The sequence below is a fragment of the Neopsephotus bourkii genome, unplaced genomic scaffold (assembly GCF_033783945.1).
Source record: "Neopsephotus bourkii isolate Nb327-2 ecotype Australia unplaced genomic scaffold, CSIRO-AGI_Nbou_v1 NB_1825, whole genome shotgun sequence".
Classification (NCBI taxonomy): Eukaryota; Metazoa; Chordata; class Aves; order Psittaciformes; family Psittacidae; genus Neopsephotus; species Neopsephotus bourkii.
In genome coordinates, this window is record NW_026902298.1 from 121,567 (window position 1) to 139,551 (window position 17,985).

The 17,985-nt window shown below is 48.8% G+C and overlaps 1 protein-coding gene across 2 annotated transcripts in view; it reads right to left on the reverse strand.

The window, feature by feature from the left end:
• The window catches only part of GAB2 (GRB2 associated binding protein 2), a 105,305-nt gene that overhangs the window by 30,763 nt on the left and 56,557 nt on the right, over positions 1 to 17,985 (reverse strand). For both annotated transcript variants that reach the window (XM_061343284.1, XM_061343283.1), the window contains exon 2: positions 5,089 to 5,389. In XM_061343284.1, the coding sequence (XP_061199268.1) occupies positions 5,089 to 5,350 (262 nt within the window). In that variant the 5' untranslated portion in view covers positions 5,351 to 5,389. The remainder of the gene's footprint in view (positions 1 to 5,088; positions 5,390 to 17,985) is intronic.

A 17,985-nucleotide genomic window follows, 5' to 3' on the forward strand; every position in this document is an offset into this window, starting at 1 on the left:
CCACCACTGCCATTCACAGCCTATAAGGGCAGGACCCCAACACCATCCTTTTTCCATGCCCTGCTCACCTTCTCAGAGCCTTCAGCTCAGAGCAAGGACATTTACTCACCCTCAAGCATTCCATTCCCTGTTCCCATGGCTGGGTTATACCTCTAAGCACAGGGGCATTAATGCAGTGCACAAATAAGCTCTTAACCCTTCTTGAGTGTTTGCTCAACAGCCATGCATCCAAGCCCTTAGAGATCCACTGCTCCATGAGGAGGTGGAAGGGGAGCTCCAGGGAGCACAGTAAGTTGGGATAGACCTAGTAAAGGTATTGACCCCTCCGAAATAACCTGTGCATGGTTCCCTGCAAGGACGTGCTTGCTGCAAGAACACACATTGCTTCACAAGTTCTACACTGCCATAGCTGTGCCTCTGTCCTACCAGGAATGGGACAAGGAAGGGTTTTGTCGGAAGCATCCGCTCCAGAAGGAGTTAATGGCACAGGAGACGTGTTTAGTGGGATTTGGGTTGGGTTTTTTTTAACTCCAACAAACAAAGCACATGAGAAAATCCAGTTCACAGCTGAGCCCTGGCTGCTTGCCCACTAGGGCAGAGAAAATGCAGATGGTCTGAAATACCCACGTGCCTGCGTTTCTCCCATAGCCTGTGGCTCGGGGTCCCCGGCAGGTCTCCCCCCATTGTATCTGAGTCAGACAAGGTGGCAGCAGTGCAAATCGCAATGGAAACGCAGTACTGAGCCAGGAGCAAACCTCCTTCCCTTGTGCACCATCCACTTCCTTGGACCTGGGATGCTGCAAGGCTCTGCTTGCTCAAACCCAGTAATTAGCTCTCAAAGCAAATAGGTGTTAACAGAAACAAAGAAAGAGCCGCAGCCTGGGTAAACACTTTGGAGTCAATTTAATTTCCCTTCTCCTGGCAGATGTAATCGTGCTGCTCCGCAATTGTTTTCAGGTTAGGGCAGGGAATGAAGCCGTGATGGGTTTGCAGAGCAGATGCTCCTACTGGTGGCTGCAGTACTGGGGCCATCACTTCACTGACATTGAGGTTCCTGAGGCTGAATCGAGTTTCCCATGGACAAACCAGATGTATAACACAGCCAGAGATCAGCTAAACCAACAGCTAGCCATTGCACAATGTTAGCCCACCCTAAACTCCAGCCTGTTTCTTAATCCTAAAGTTTGCCAGTCTAGACAGGGCATGAAGAGCTAATGTGAAAACCAAGCGACAGACCGTTTACACTCTCCCATTGAGCTGCAAACAGAAAGAAGCATCAAAGGGTATAAATCTGTTTGGTCTTTTAGGTTTTTTGTCTTATGAGAGTGAGGGCATCATTGTCTGGTGTCACTGCAGATGGTTTGCAGCCAGTTTACATCACCATATGCAGCTGCTTTTGGATTGACCATTTACTCATTAAACCATGCAAAAAAGCAAGCAAACCCCTGTATTTTCCCTACCATCATGGGGAGGTGTTGAAAGAGGCTTTTACTCAAACTGCCCCATAAGCTGATCAGCTTTTCCTCCACCCCCAGTGGGCTAAATGCAAACTCATGACCAGTGACTGGGGCTCAGCTGATGTGGGATAATCCTTCAAGCAGGAGGCCAGGTTGGATGGGGCTTGGAGCAAGCTGCTCTAGTAGAACGATGACACTAAGCTGGGAGGGGTGGCCGACACGCCAGAAGGCTGTGCTGCCATCCAGAGGGACCTGGACAGGCTGGAGAGCTGGGCGGGGAATAACTTGATGAAATATAACAAGGGAAAGTGTAGAGTCCTGCATCTGGGCAGGAACAACCCCAGGTTCCAGTATAGGCTGGGGAACGACCTGTTAGAGAGCAGTGTAGGGGAGAGGGACCTGGGGGTCCTGGTGGACGACAGGGTGACCATGAGCCGACACTGTGCCCTTGTGGCCAAGAAGGCCAATGGCATCCTGGGGTGTATTAGAAGGGGGGTGGTTAGTAGGTCGAGAGAGGTCCTCCTTCCCCTCTACTCTGCCCTGGTGAGACCCCATCTGGAATATTGTGTCCAGTTCTGGGCCCCTCAGTTTAAAAAGGACAGGGACCTGCTGGAGAGAGTCCAGCGCAGGGCAACTAAGATGATTAAGGGAGTGGAGCATCTCCCTTATGAGGAAAGACTGAGGGAGCTGGGTCTCTATAGTTTGGAGAAGAGGAGATTGAGGGGTGACCTTATTAGTGTATATAAATATATAAAGGGGGAGTGTCACGAGGATGGAGCCAGGCTCTTCTCAGTGGCAAACAATGAAAGGACAAGGGGTAATGGGTACAAATTGGAGCACAGGAGGTTCCACTTAAACCTGAGAAGAAACTTCTTCTCAGTGAGGGTGACGGAACACTGGAACAGGCTGCCCAGGGAGGTTGTGGAATCTCCTTCTTTGGAGACATTCAAAACCCGCCTGGACACGTTCCTGTGTAACCTTATCTAGGTGTTCCTGCTCCGGCAGGGGGATTGGACTAGATGATCTTTTGAGGTCCCTTCCAATCTCTAACCTACTGTGATACTGTGATACTGTGAACGTGCTCCTGCCTGTGGCAGGGGGATGGAACTGGATGGGCTTTAAGGTACCTTCTAACTGCAATATGATCGTGTGTAATGGCTGTAGTAAACAATGGCAATAGAGTGTTTCCCTGTCCAGGATGCAAATATATCCCAGCCAGGATCAGCCTGGCTTTGGGGCTGGACCCAGCAAGGCTTTTGGGTCAGTGTAAAGGAATTGCACACCCAGGAATGAGTACAATCAGAAGAATGTGCAGAGCAGCTTCCCTGGCAGTCCCTGATCTCGGTCCGCCAAGCTGCCTGTCTGCTGGGAGAGGGAGGTTTAGTTAATTAATTGCTGCAATTAGCATGGAGCTATTCCTGCCCCTGATGGTTACCTTTTCCTCCCCTTTTTGGTGCATCCAATTACTGACTCATTCATTCTCCAAGGCAGGAGCCACAACAAGGCACAGAGAGGCTTGAGGCTGAGGGAGTGAAGGTCTAAGAAAGAAATACCAGATGTCCTAAGCTCTATTGCTACCCAGGAACTGTCTTAATCTCATGCAGGCTCCTCATCACTGTACCATACAGAATGGTTTGGGTTGAAAGGGACCTTAAAGCTCATTCAGTTCCAGCCCTCTGCCATGGACACATTCCACTAGAGCAGGTTGCTCCAAGTCCCGTCCAACCTGGCCTTGGACACTGCCAGGGATGGGGCATCATCTTCTATCCATCAACCCATGGTTTCAAGGAGGTGATGAAAACAGAGCAATTACAAATCCTGCTACTGTTGTTTTATTTCCCCCTCCAGCTGACCCATCATGGAGGATGGGTGATAGGCTTAAATACACCAAGATGGACAAGACTCCCAATACTCATCACACTGCAACAACCCCTCAACCTCCCTGCCCAGCCTCGGGCCGCAGGTCCTTCAAACAATCATTATCTACTTTGGGAAAGCAATGATTTATTGCCATTCCTTAGCAGAGATGGTGAAGGAAAGGTGAGTGTGGGGTCACTGCTTTAGCAAGCACCAAAGCGAAGCACCAGCTCTGAATAATTCATGCTCCCTCTTTTCTGCAGCATCTGGACACATCTGCTGTGTTTGCTCTTGCAGGCTGTTTCCCAGCTTACTCAGAGCATCTCTCTCTGGCAGCTGGGTACTGTTTCAAGTGGGTACTTTCCCTACAGCATTAACGCACTGTGATTTTGTTACAAATAGGGATTTTTGTTCCTCTTTTGCTGATGTCACTCCGTGATCCTGCAGGGAATAGTGCTCAGATCTCTGCAGCCTGATGAGCCCTGTGTGCCCTTCGGGAGAGATGTACTTGCAAACGGGAGATTGTTTTTCCTTGTGCTGCCCAGATTTCTATTTCACTGAAGTCCCGTATCGATCCCGCTGCTGCTGGGCTGAGAGCTCATTTTACTAAATGGGAAGGAAAAAAAACCCAGTTCCCCACAGCTGAAAATGGAAAATCCTGCAACAAAATAGCTCCTAAAAAAGGGGGCCTGAATGATTTCACCGAACCTGCTGACACTGGAATGGGATGTGATTTATTTAGCCTGACCTTTCCCTGAAAGACCGCGCTGGTGGCACTAGCAAAGATCCTCTCTAACACTTGTACACCCATTGCCAAGGTGACGTCCCGTTTCCTGCGTCAGCCAGTGAAGATCACATCCGTGCTGCTGCGATGCTTTGTTTGCTGTCCTGCCTGACAAGCTCTTGGCAGGGTTACAGCTCTTGGCAGCTGCTCCACAAGGGACCAAAACAGACTCAAGCTGGAGGTTATCATAGGGAGCTTCGCGCAGACAGAGCTCAGGGCTGGAGTATCCTGGATGAGGCTGGGCTGTGATGAGATGAAGCGAAGATGCCTGGAGGTGCTACTAAGTGTAATGGGACTGGAAGGTGACTGCATCCTGTGCTCATCCCCATCCCATCTCACTGTGGTGAGCCTTTGTGGTGCTGTGGAACCAGAGGCAGCTCACTGATGGTTACTGCAGAGGCCTGACAAAGCACAACTGAGTTTGGGTGGTGGAGCATGACCAGTAGAACAGGTCTCACCACAGAACACAAGCACCCTGTGTTCTCCTCTCCCAGCATTTTCACAGTGAGCCCCACGAGGAGATGGGGATGCAGGTGGGAAGGACGTGACTGTGCTTCAATGAAAGCCTGTCAGCAGTGGGGACACCCATGGTGGGGAGTGACAGGGTCCTTATAAAGCTTCTCACCCGCTCTACCAAGGGACTGAAACCTCTGAATGAGGAGGAATGTCACTACTGGTTCCCATCACTCCCAAAGGGACTTTGGTAATGGACGAGGACCAAGGGTGCAGCTTAAAAAGTCCCCACGTCCCACCAGCTTCTATAAGAGACTCAAATCTACAGTTACATGAAAAATCGATTAAGTGGCCAAAGTCTGCCCTGTTTCAGATGTCAAAGGCAGGAAAGCCTCGTGGAGGTTTCCCATGTGTCAATCCCTTTCCCATTCCATCCCTCCCAGCCCTCCCATACGTCTAATCTGAAAGAGGAGCTGTGCCCCATTGGGAGGACAGGACACGAGATGATCTTGGCCATGGACATGGCTTTCACAGTACCTGTGTTCTCCTCGGACTGGTTGAAGCCACATATCTGGCAGATGCTGCGAACCCACTTGTTCATGTCGTCCTCGGTCTCAGCCACCAGGTAGAAGGTCCTGTCACTGGTCTTGATGTCGAAGATGTAGCTGTCTTGCAGCTCCTTCTTGTTGAAGGTCAGGCCTGCGTCCACTTGCTCGCAGAAGTTGAGGTTGATGACACGCAAGGGTTTCTTGGAGTGGTCATTTTTGTAGTACTCCAGGACATCGGGGTCGCCACTCATCCGACCGCTGCGCAGGACGAACCAGCGCTTCTTCCATGCCTGAAACCAAGGAGAGGGGAAGCATGAACCCCATCACTCAAGTCATGAGGGTCAAGAAACCACTGCCATGCACGGGGGGACACACAAACATGACCCCTCTCTGCCTTGGCTGCTTTGGGATGCTGCTCAGGACATCCCTGCAAGAAGTGTGCAGGCTCAGCTCATCAGTTCAATACCCAAATCCCACTGGTTGTCAGGGAGAAGTAAATACCAGAATAGCATTGTAGCTTAAGATGACTCCAAGATGACCAGCCAGTGCTTCTTCCATGACTGAAACCAAGAACAGAGGAAGCATGAACCCCATCACTCAAGTTGTGAGGACCAAGAAACCACTGCCATGTACAGCGTGACACATGGACATGACACCTCTCTGCCTTTGATGCTCTGGGATGCTGCTCAGGATATCCCCGCAAGAGGTGCACAGACTCAGCTCATCAGTTCAATACCCAAATCCCATGTTTATCAGGGAGAATTAAATAGCAAAATATCATTGTAGCTTAAGATGCTAAGCTTAAGACTCATTAAGCTTAAGACTCCAAGAATTGCTTGCATTGCGGCTTAGAGCAACCTTGCTCCTACCTTACAGTTGCACTGCCAGGACTGAAATACCCTTTCTCCTTAATGCAAGATAATCTGTGGGGTGGCATTACTGGCAATCACAGTGCTGAAATGCCTTCCAGCAGCTTGGAGGAGCTCAGGTGCTTCAGAGAAACCCCTGAGAGCATCGCAGTGCAAGTCTGAAGATACCAACCACACCAATTCCATCTCCGTTTAAATGCCAGGATAGAAAAGGCTAATAAAACCAACAAGGAACTGGTTTGTATGTTTTAAATATCAGGAATAATGCCAGAGAGACCCATGGAGAATCCAAGCTTCATTTGCTTTTCAGCATCTTCTGCTCCCCAGCATGTAGGAAACCCCTTAGCAAAGGAAAAGGTTATCACTGATTCTTCAGAGCACTGCTGACAGCAGCCCCATGCCAAACTGACCAGGGAAAGACCTCAGGGGGTTATGGTGTTTGAAGCAAAACTGCAAGATAAATGTCAGCCATCAGCCCTGGCACTGGGAGCTACAGCCCCTCTGCTCTCACCAATGCCAAATGCAGTTGGGAGCCCACAGGAGGGGGAAGAGACACAATGATAATGTGCTAAATACTGCCACTTATGTTATATGGAAAATTGTGCAGGTGTAATTCCCTATCCCATGGGATGGAGGGTTTCTTTGGGGATGGGTTCTGCATGAGCATCCTGGTGCCCATAGGAGGGATGCGCAGGGTGAGGGACCACCTTGAGCTGCTCCCCATTGCAGAGCTATGTTGCTTTGCAGGGGCTGAGCTCCCATGGTGTGTAGAAGGGAAAGACTATGTCTAAGTGTAGATGAGTTGTTCACGCCACCTTGGAGGGCAGTGAAGGTGCTAGAGGTTCACAAACAACATGGGATGGATACAGCCGATGTGGATGGGTTATTGCCAGCACTCCTGCATTGACCAACACAGACCTCAGTTTGCACCAAAGGATGTCAAGGGAGGGGATGTGATCCTTGCCATCCTGCACCAGTTGTAGACAATTGGGTTTTTTTAATGAGATTTACTATATTACTTTTTGTTAAAATCACCAGTTTTGGGGTTAATATGATTATGAGAGGTTGGATCATGAGGAAGCCTATGATGTCCCTGAGAAAGAAGAAGTAACAGCCACAAACATCTTTAGTAACCCAAGAAAGGAAGCAAGGTGACTGGTGTGCTGGGACCTCAATGATGCTCTTTGGGAGGTGACCACAGCCCTGTGATGCTTTGCATATTGGTGATGGGTACGTGCTGATTGCACCAGGATCCCACAGTTTTGGGGGATTTGGTTCTGAAATAAGCCTAAGAAACAACTGCGATGTTTTCTCTGAATGGTTCACTTTGCACCGTCCTTCTCAAAGGCTTAAAACCAGCTTTTGTTGGTGCCTTTGAGATTTGTAACCAAATTAGTTGTGCACTAATTCTCAAACTGGTCCCCGGTGCCAGGAAAGCAACTTCAGTGCAATCTTCCAAATGCAGTGGAGCAGCAAATTGCTTAGCAAGAGGATGTGCAAAGCTGGCAGATTTTGGTTTCATCCACGAGACGCTCACCCACTTCTCATTGAAACAGCTGTTTTTAGATGAAAAGAAATGCACACGAGAGACCTGTGTCCATCAGGGAGGGGAAAACCAATTTCACCAGGCAACAGCAATGATTTGCTGGCCCATTTAGGAATGGACCATTGAAAGCATTGGGAAACAAACTCATGGACATTTTTTCTAGCTCTAGGTGGAAAATGTCCCGTTAACTTCTTAATGCCAAGACATTTCTTTGCAATCACTTGGCAGGGCTAAGACATGGGCACACACCAATGAGGGTGTCTGAAAGAAGATCAAGTTGTGAAACCACATGGACCACCACCTGAATGAAGACATCCAACACCAGTTCTTGCTACTTAGCTTGTTGCTTGCCAGCTATTCAGAGCCAACCCTTGCAGCAACCCTTCATGGCACGGAAGTTGTGTTAAAAACCCTATAAAATACAGAAATTGGACTCCAGAATTTAGAGCTTCCATGGAAAAAACAGGAGGAAATGCTGCAGGCAAGGCCAATGATGCTAACACAGCCTTCCATTTTATCACCAGTGCCAGAGCCACAACTTCTCTAGTTCTTTTTGATGTGTCTGGTAGCAATGGAAAGCCCCATACATTCTATATTTGGCAGAGCAAACAGTATAATGCACGCCGCCTGGTAGTATTGGGTAAGCCCTAACATAAGCTGCTAGCAAAAGAACTGCTTTTGCCAGGACAATATTTCTTGGGAAGCTTCAGGAGTTGAAATATCACTTGAAGAAGGGACCATTGAATGGGGAAACAGCCTCATCAACATTGGATGTCCACCCTGTGAACCTCTGCCATGTGCCTTGCTGATGAAAGAGGCACTGGTGCTCCTCTAAAACAGCTTCTGACATAGAAAACCAGCTCAGGGCAGCGGCATCTGGACTGCCTGTCCAGAACAGAAGGCACAGCTGGATGCATCTCCCTCCACATGTCCCACAGAAGGATCAGCCATTCCTTCCTCTTAAGATGAGTTTCTGAGCCAGAGGAATAAGTGTTGACCATTAGAAGAGAATGGAAAGAAATAATACAGAAATAGCCAGGAACCTTCCTATTTTTTTAGAGATTTTCCCCATTCCTTTGAACTTCTGAGCTCAGCAAGTGTATTTCAGTTCTTTCCCGTGGATTTACTATGTTTCCATCAGGCAAAAGACTCAGCTTGTGTTTGCCAGGCTGGGGCTGCTCTTGGAGCACCTTGTGGCACTAACAGGGCTTGCTTCAATATATAATGATACGTGGCAAAGGATACACAGCCAGCAGCATGTGGTCCATCCTCCTGGGACACCTATTTCCTATTCAAAGCTATAAGCATCATCCAAATCTTCTATGTTTAGGCTTCCTTAGAGTACCACCTTCCTACAAGAGGGTGATTTAAAGGACTACCAACCACCAGCTGCCACAGCAGCAGGGTGCATAGGGTATATGTACACGGCAGTCACAGCCCATGCCAAACCACAGGAGGATGCAACTCCACATGGACCTACACTCTGTAGTAGGTCTGTTTCCAAGACCACCTTCTCCCATCCCAGGGCTGTGATGGCCAACACGCAATCTCCCTCTCCACCTGGGTTTTCCTTCTCTCCTCATTTCTATTCCTTCCTGGCTCCTTTGAAGCCCCTGTTGCTGTCAGCTCCTGCCAAAACACTCTGCCTCACCGACACGTGGTGTGAGCCAAGGGCTGTGTTTGTTTAACAGCTTTACAACACGGAGAGGCCAACAACTTAACAGCCATAAAATGGTGCCTTTGCAGCCCAGCTTTCCAGCTGTGTGGTCCTCTGCCTGCATCAGGTGCCTTCAGAGCTAAATTACAGCTGCTGAAGGCCCTTAACAGCATTGAGAAATACTTTGACACTCCGCAAGAACTTCTTTTAAGGGCTTGTTTGTGAAGCAGATGCCCATTGTGCTGCCAGTGCAATGAAAATGCTCCCCGAGTGCCCAGAACCACAACTGCTTGATGGCTTCCCAGCTCAACAGTGCCGTGACAAGTTAAAGTTTACAAAACTGACCCCTTTCCAGCTGGATACTACCTGGAATTGGTTGGTTTATGGGTTGGAGAGGTGTGTTGGCAGAGATGAGGTGGTGGTGCTGGGTTTATCGGGTTAGTGGAATTAGCAGGGATGCTCTGGGGGGCTCAGGCAGTGGCTAGGACCCTTAGAACAATAGAATCATGGAATGGTTTGTGTTGGAAGGGACCTTAAAGCTCATCCATTTCCAACCCCCTGCACGGGCAGGGATGCCTCACACTAGAGCAGGTTGCTCCAAGCCCCTGTGTCCAACCTGGCCTTGAACGCTTGTGCCCTAATGGAGCAATGCAGTGACAGAGCTTGTGGCGTTCCTGCAGAGGGCTCAGACTGTCCCTTGTCAGACAATCTGGGGACTCCAAGTGTGTAATAACCCAAGTGCAATTAAGGACAGGTCAGAGAGCAGCTTTAATAACTGTGATTATAGCCAGGGGACATTCGACAGCATCTTCCCCTCCGCTCCCCTGTTCTGTGCCAAGTGATTGCAGAGACCCAACCTATATATTGTTGCAGAAGAGAAAGAAAAGAGATGAGGAAAATAATCATTTCAATGTTAGCAAAGCCAGATACCCATCCCCGGGGAACTTGCCAGCTGCCACAATCCTAAGAAGGAATCAAACAGTAAATACAGTGACAATATGAAGAGATGGCTCTTGGTGGGGCCTATAGGAGTGCCTCCCCCAGTATTGTCTAGCTCTGAAGTGAGGAATTGGAAACAGAGACTGTTAGCTTTTAAGTGAAAGGAACATTCTTTCAGCTTGAATAAACTGCTGAGCAAGACCTCTCAAATCTTAAATATTAATAATATTACCAGCACACCCGTATAACATCTATAGGGATAGGGGAAGGGGAGATGAGAGAAGAAGGGCAGGGAAGGGCAGGGAAGAGAGGAGAGGAGAGGAGAGGAGAGGAGAGGAGAAGAGAAGAGAAGAGAAGAGAAGAGAAGAGAAGAGAAGAGAAGAGAAGAGAAGAGAAGAGAAGAGAAGAGAAGAGAAGAGAAGAGAAGAGAAGAGAAGAGAAGAGAAGAGAAGAGAAGAGAAGAGAAGAGAAGAGAAGAGAGAAGAGAAGAGAAGAGAAGAGAAGAGAAGAGAAGAGAAGAGAAGAGAAGAGAAGAGAAGAGAAGAGAAGAGAAGAGAAGAGAAGAGAAGAGAAGAGAAGAGAAGAGAAGAGAAGAGAAGAGAAGAGAAGAGAAGAGAAGAGAAGAGAAAAGAGAAGAGCATACATGAAATCTCTCCACCCTGGTTCTTCACCCCCTGTTACCACCTTTGTCCCCATGAGCACAGCACACCGCTAGTGTGAAATAAGCCTTCCAGAATCCGACTTGACACAAATCACGGGATCTAATCCGAGCTGGCAGGCAGGATGAACGACCTAGCTGTGACATTGGGTGAATTTCTCACACTGGGATGAAGCCAGGGACTGAGTGATTCAAGCAGGAAACCCACAGTGGGGCAAATGGGCACTTGTGTCCTGGATCTTCCCAGAGTGCATCACAGCTCCTGCTATTGTCCCTATGGCCACCAATGGGGATGCCACCATTCAAGGCGAGGCTGGATGTGGTTCTTGGCAACTTGATCTAGTTGAAGATGTCCCTGCTCACTGCAGGGGGTTGGAACTGGATGGCCATTGAAGGTCACTTCCAACCCAAACTATTCTATGGTTCTATGCCCACAGAAACCCCCAAGCTTGTCCCAGCCCCACACGCCCCCAGTTTTCATTCTGCAGTGATGGGGGCATCCTGGGAGCCATTGGACTGTGTTACCCCACACCAGGGATGACTGTGCCCTGGTCACCCCATCTCTGCAGCCCTACACAAAGGACATGGTCCCATATAGCAGCCAGTGCTACCAGCATCAGGGAGTGAAGCCCCATACAGGAGGATTGTAGAATAACCTATTGATGACCTGTATAATAATGTTGTCTTGCTCTGTGTCCCTGGGGGCTTTTTATCTCACCTGATGGACAGAAGGATGCTGGCTTTATTATTCATGCAAGAACACCTCTCCCCTCCCTGTGTTAGCACTAACTCAAAGGAAATGCTGCTTGAAAGAAGATGTGCAAGCAGCAAGGCAGCTCCTTGTGTCTGCTCAGGTTCTAGTGGCTGATTGCCCCCACAAAGCCCTAATGTGCCCAAACCCAAGAGCAAACAGGAGCTCCTGAGCCCCCTTCTACCCTTTAATGGCTCTCCAAGCACCTTCCCCTTGCCTGCTACCCACTCATAGCACCTTTTAACACGATGCTGGGAACAGACAGGTCCCGGCTCCTCTCCTCTCACCCTTCAAAGGGATGGAGACTGATCCCTGCTAATCACACATCTGCTGTGGCCGAGTTCACGGCGAGTTCGTTAGCAGCATCGCTTTGGGGGAGGTTTGATTGGCAGCCTTAATAATGCCACGCTGCAGCAGCGAGACCCTGCAGGGCACAGGAAAACTCACTGGGGTACGAGGCGGCTCTTCCTTGGCTCGCCAGGGGATAAAGGGAAGTAATGGTGGTGTGCAAACCCCCCAATCCAGTGTGTATCTCAGGCTGTCAAACTGACCTTCCCTCCTGGGATGTTATTTCCCCTCTGTAATTAGCCCTCAGAGCACACTATTTATTGCTGCGTTCGAAATCCACCCAAGGGTGGTGTGGTCAGTGTGAGGCTTCCTGCACCAAGCATCCTTTTGGATGGGGTTTTAAGGAGGTGAGGCTCAAACACAGGCTAAAGCCTATTTGCAAGATCATCTGAAAACACCAAACCAGCTCCTACCATCAGAGACAGGGGAAGGAAGGGGTTGGAATGGCTCAGAGCTAAAGGTACAACTGGTGTGAGCTGGAGGACCTGCTTTGTGAATGTGACAGGTGACACAATGTGGAAAACACTTCCCTTTGTATTTATTTCATGGGAGTTTTCCAACTGGAAAGATTTCAGTAGCTCAGTGTTGCATGGAAAATAAAGGAAAATAAAGATGTCTCTCAGGGATGCAACCGTGTTTCTGCTGGGATTATGGAGCGCCTGTTTGAGGATGGGATGGGAAAACAAAATACCATGTAGTAAGGTTGTGCTTACACCACCAGGCAAGCTGTAACTGTCTGAGTTAGAAGCAAACACGGGAAAACCTAGAGGGGGCCAGGAGAACTCCTTTCTGGAGAGGATGGGGCCAAACTCAAATGGGAGATGCATGGAGACAGCATGAGATGCAATTGCCTTACATCAGGTGTAATGAAAAGACATCACAATGAATAGCAAGCAACAAAAAAACAAAACAAATGGGGTGATGTTCATCCCTGGAGCTATTCAAAACCTGAGTGGACAAGCCGAGGAGCTTGATTTACCTCCAGAGTTGGCCTTAACTTCGAGCTGGCCCTGCTTTAATTCAGCAGGAGGTTGGTCCAGAGACCTGCAAAGGTCCCTTCTGACCTCAGTTATCCCAAATCTAAATTACTTTTCCATAATCAGGTCCAGCTCCCAGTGGGGGATGTTGAACTTGTCATACGGAGACCTGATGAGACTGCTCAGCAGGATGGGTGTGCAGCTCTGTGCACCATTCCTCAGCATTTAGCATGAGAAAGGGCAGCTCTGGCATCTTTAAACTCTCCTTGAGTAAAGGAGCCTTTTCTGGGCAATTCCTTCTGCTGAACGCTGCAAGAGGAAGGTGCTGGGAAAGGACAGGGTGTGAAGGAATGAGTTGGAGCCCAGCTCCTGCCCTGGGGCTGGCAGCGAATGGTCCACGTGTGACCCTGCCGCTGTGCCATGGATTTTATCATCTGTAAGTATTTCCTGCTATTCAGCCCTCTTCTGTATATTCCACTCTGTTATTCCTAGCTGAAATCCCTCCTCCGGCCCTGCCATGGCACACCCTTTGCAGGGGGACTGGAGCAGCATCCCAAAGGGGTATAGGGAGATGGGTGACACTGTGTGGGGATGGGCAGAGCTGGTGGCTCCCTGAGGATCTGCAGGACACCAGGGAAGGGATGGGATGACACCTCCACCACCTCTGCCCCAAGCTCCCATTGGCCATCCCAGGACACACCAGCATGACAGAAGGGACCACATCCTACAAAAGCAACAGTGCAAGCGATACCCCTGGGGTCCTAAAGGGATTGCAGGGAGTCTCCACCCAACTGTTTAGTTTGGGTCTGATCCAGAAGCCTGGGCTGCTTCAGGGGATTTTTCATCCTTGGACTTAAGGTTCTTTGTTTTCAGCAATGCCAGTCCCAAAGATGATTCCCAGTCCCCGTATGTGCCCTGGCCACATCCTGATTCAAGCTGCAGGGTGATGGCACTGCCTGTATCACCTCACTGGGCATAAGGAGGCAGCTCTGCCACATGAACGATAAACTGAACACAAAGGTGCATAGTCCTCATTCCCATGTCACTATTGCTTTTCCCCCCAGCAGGGGCTGGCCTGCATTTTGCTGCCTCTTTGAAAGCTGACAAGGACAATCTGCTGTGACAAGCAAACAGGATACCCCACCAGCTTATTATGTGTCATTACACTTATCATATATTAGTGCGAGGTGTCCCTGCCTATGGCAGGGGGGTTGGAACTTGATGATCTTAAGGTCCTTTCCAACCCTAACTATTCTATGATTCTATGATCACATATGTTATGATACTACAGTTATGCATATTTCACATGATGCATGTCCAGACTGGTGCTTCTCAAGTCTGTTTGCAAAACCCATCCATCACCATTGACTACACTCAACCCTATGGAGGTGAGTAAGGGCCGACCATGGCACTGGGATAAATCAGAGCACACCAACAGAGTGGAGTTTACTTTGCTTTTCCAACACTGGGTTTCTGGTATAAAAAGCAAACTACTCCAAGGTTTTTTTTTGTCCCTCCTGAGACTTTGGTATCAGGCTCTGATAAGTGCTTTCCTGGCCATTACACAAGCAGGGCTGGACATGGGAATGTGGCATGAACAAACGACTTCGAGCACTGCGCTTTGGTAACCGAGTTGTTCTGGCTTTCTGGCTTCTGCAAGGACAAAATAAATCCCATAGCACTGTCAGTGATTTCCCTTCCCTCACCCCTAGATTTGTGCTCTCCCAAATTGCTATCCTCAAGAATATGGATGTACCCCTCAAAAGGGACAAGGTGCTGGTGGATGCCCCAGACCTCCTTGGTGAACATAAGCCTACACAAAACTCATAACAGGGATACTTCAACCCATGAGCACCCAGTGATGGGCTTCACATCATGTCCCGCAGCCCACATCCATGAGCATCCATAAGCCTCAGAGGTAGACAGGGAAGGAGTTGAGAAACAGGTTTCCCAGACTGGGGGTGAACCCTTTCCAAACCCTGAATGCTGCTTGTGTTTCAAAGCAAAGGTGATTTAAAACAGCACTTTTGAACCAGTACAGAATCTGACAAAGTCATCTTGAGGCTTAGTTTCAATCCTTTGGAGATAGGCACCCATGTCAGCTCTAGGAGTGAATTCCATAACTAAACTGCTCTGCCATCAGTCTCTCAGGTGAAGGTGGATGAAAATACAGATGGGCATACAAGTGGACAACAGGAATGAGAGGTGTGTCAGCATCATAGAATCATAGACTGGTTGGGGTTGGAAAGGACCTTAAGATCATCCAGTTCCAGCCCCCTGCCATGGGCAGGGACACCTCACCCTAGACCATGTCACCCAAGGCTCTGTCTGACCTGGTCTTGAATGCTGATGTTACCGTTTCCCTTGACATGCCGCTTCCTTTGCTTAAAGGCTGCAGAAACAGGGTCTTATGAGGTGATACTGAACCTCTTCTGTGCTCTATGCACAGTGAAAGGTCTCCATTGTGTTTGGTTTGAGATGATGAGCTGGAAGTATCATGGGGCTGAAGATGATAACAAAGCATCAGGAAGGGTTGGCTTCCATCTAAAGGACTGGCCTCCTGGTTTTATGGCTTGTAGCAGGATATTTGGTATAGACTTGCCATATACTGTTCTATGACTTGTCTTTGGTATAGGCACCCCTTTCTAGGGATGATTTCTAATCCCAGAAAACCTCCGATGCCTGCTAATTGTCAGCCACTTTAACAACCTGTCCCAATGCTTCAGTGTGTAACCATCTCCAGTTGGATTAACCCCTGCAAGAGTGGGACGATGAGATAAAACCACACTACTTGAGCATCGTGGCACCCAACTGCTTCTTAGAGAGGACAGTTGCACCACTGGGACACTGGCTGGAAGCAGAGCAAGGGGTGTTGTGCTCCCAACAGCCAAAACTGCCATCTGACATAGAAGAGTTGGCACAGGGTCCAGCCATACAAGGTTTTGCAGAGTTTAAGTTTGGTTTGGTTAATCACGCTCCTTCAAATCTCTCTTTTTTTACCTTCCTCAACACATTCCCACAAACCCTCTGGAAAACAACAGCAGAGCCCCAGGAATACCATGGGAATTCAGCATCCTCACGCCTTTACAATATTTGGACTTTCATCTTTCCCTGCCGTAGCTTTTTTGTCAAGGAAACATTTCCATGGTAGCCCCAACACGAGACATTATCCAAACTGTGGGCTGCTTTGTGCCAGATGCTGTGAGAAACATCATTAGCTCAGAGATGCCAGACTGGAAGAGAAAAGGCAGATGAGGAATGAAAGAAGAGCTGTAACTCAGCCAGAGCTACTCCAATCTGCAGCAGTGTGAGGTCCTCACCTTGCCTTCTGGCTCCAAAGCCAATACATCACTCCCTTGACCTCTTGGCTACAATCACATTGCTTCTATGGTCTTTTCCTTGAGGAAAATTCACCTTTTTATGTCTGCTTTATGTGTGGCTGTGGTCAACCTGCACATGTCTACAGGAGTTTTTTGCTCACAACAACAATCATTTTCTGATGCTAGCAAATCTGCTCACCTCTAGGTGTTGGTTCAGGTTATTTAAGTGGCTTTGGTTCACTAAGATGGATTTCCTCATGGAGGAAACAAAACCATTTATCCCTGTCCAAATGTGCTTTGGCTGTAGTGGGGATGCATACACTGGGCTAATGAGGGGCTGGATCACCAGGATGCCCTCCAGTTGGTGTCAGACCCAGAAGATGGGTATCAGACCCATTCTGTCCCCACGGCTTCATATGCTGCCCTGGCTTTAGTCCAGGGAATGTGGCTGTGGTTGGTATTTTGGGAAGACAGAGAGGCAGGAGGCTGTGAGGCCAAACACATTAAATGTGGGCAAAAGTGAGAATTGGAGTTGAAAGTTCCTATGAGAAAGGTAACTCCATGGAGACAGCACTAAAGCAGGGCATGTTGTGATGGGATGAGGGGTGATGGTTTTCAACTGAAAGAGGGGAGATTTAGGCTGGATGTGAGGAAGAAATTCTTTACAATGAGGGTGGCAAAACACTGGCACAGGTTGCCCAGAGAGGGGGTGGATGCCCCATTCCTGGAGGTGTTCAAGGCCAGGCTGGACGTGGCTCTGGGCAACCTGGTCTTGTTGAAGACGTCCCTGCTCATTGCAGGGACCTAGATTAGCCTTGAAGGTCCCCTCCAACCCAAACTATTCTATGATTCTATGAACGGCGTTCATCAATGGGCTGTTTTTTTATGGCTTAGTTGATCTGGGGACCTGGGATTCATTCCTGTAGCTTAAAAGAGCACCCTAATGAGTGGATTCCCTCGTGCTTCATAACGTGTAAGCTCATGCGAAAGCCTTTCATTAGTTAAAAGAGGATTTCTCTCCTCTTTGAGCTCGCCCTTTTAGATGAAACTCATAGAGACCTAATTATCTCATCCTGCTGTCAGGCCCCTCTGAAACCTGCTGAGGGATTTACTGCTTTCAGGAGACACTCACAGAGGGCATGCACATCCAGACGTTCCCTGAGGCTCTCCATCAGCCGTGTCAAGCTCACAGCTCCAACCATGTCTCTCCTAGTAGTCCACCTCAAGGGCAGTGAGGTGGATAACTCAGGGCGTACATGGGGACAACCCCAGATCTGCACAACACAAGGGGCTGAATCTCACTTGTACAGCTGGGTTGAGGGTGGCCAGCTAGGATAGGCAGATTTCTGGCTTCAAGCCTACCACAGTGATGTGAATCCCTCCAGATGTCCTCAATCGCTGAAACATCTGTCAGTGACAGCAGTTGGGTCTGTATTGAGTCCTCACAACACTCCCAGTCCCACAGCCCTGTGCCTACATAAGGAAATCTTCTCCATGTTCCCCCCTTATCTGTGTGAATCACAGATTGCAGCAGTCCAGGTCTCCTGAGGTCCCTTCCAACCTGAATTATGATCCAATGATTGTAAACTGATTTCTTCTATACCACAGGCTCTTAATTAACTATACATTTATGCCTATATGGACCCAAGTTACAGCTCATTTCTCCTCATATTTAGCCACCATCTCCAGAAAGAAAAAGCAAGGAGGGGGTTGCTTCCAATCTGTCACTTTGTGACTTTGGCATCTTGCAAAGGGCTCTTGTGATGACCTTCACTAGACTGGAGCATCCCTAGCACATTTGGATGGGGAAAATACCACAAT